General features: G+C 52.4%; 1 protein-coding gene across 1 annotated transcript in view; it reads right to left on the reverse strand.

Moving 5' to 3' along the window:
• EMH_0085610 (uncharacterized protein) overlaps nucleotides 1–203 on the reverse strand; it is a gene marked incomplete at both ends in the record, with an annotated part of 582 nt that extends 379 nt beyond the window's left edge. Inside the window, one exon of the mRNA XM_013500925.1 lies at nucleotides 1–203. Coding sequence (XP_013356379.1) covers nucleotides 1–203 — 203 coding nt within the window.
• Nucleotides 204–269: the final 66 nt, after the last annotated feature.

A 269-nucleotide genomic window follows, 5' to 3' on the forward strand; every position in this document is an offset into this window, starting at 1 on the left:
GCCTCCTCGAGCCCCTGCGCCGTCTGAAGGTATATATGAGAAGAAATGCAGAACTGGCTGCTGCTGTTATGTGTCTGCTCTTTCTTGCTGCTGCTGCTTTTGTTGCTGCTGCTTTTGTCTGGTTTTCGTGCTACTGCTGCTCTTGCTGCTGCTGGTGCTGCTGCTGCTGCTACTTCCTCTTCTGTTGCGGCTGCTGTTATCATAGACTTTTGCTGCTGCTATTCTGTGCCTGTTGCTGCTGCTGCTGCTGCTGCTTCTACCCATGCAAC

This window comes from Eimeria mitis, genomic scaffold (assembly GCF_000499745.2).
Source record: "Eimeria mitis Houghton genomic scaffold, Emh_scaff6056, whole genome shotgun sequence".
Taxonomy (NCBI): Eukaryota; Apicomplexa; class Conoidasida; order Eucoccidiorida; family Eimeriidae; genus Eimeria; species Eimeria mitis.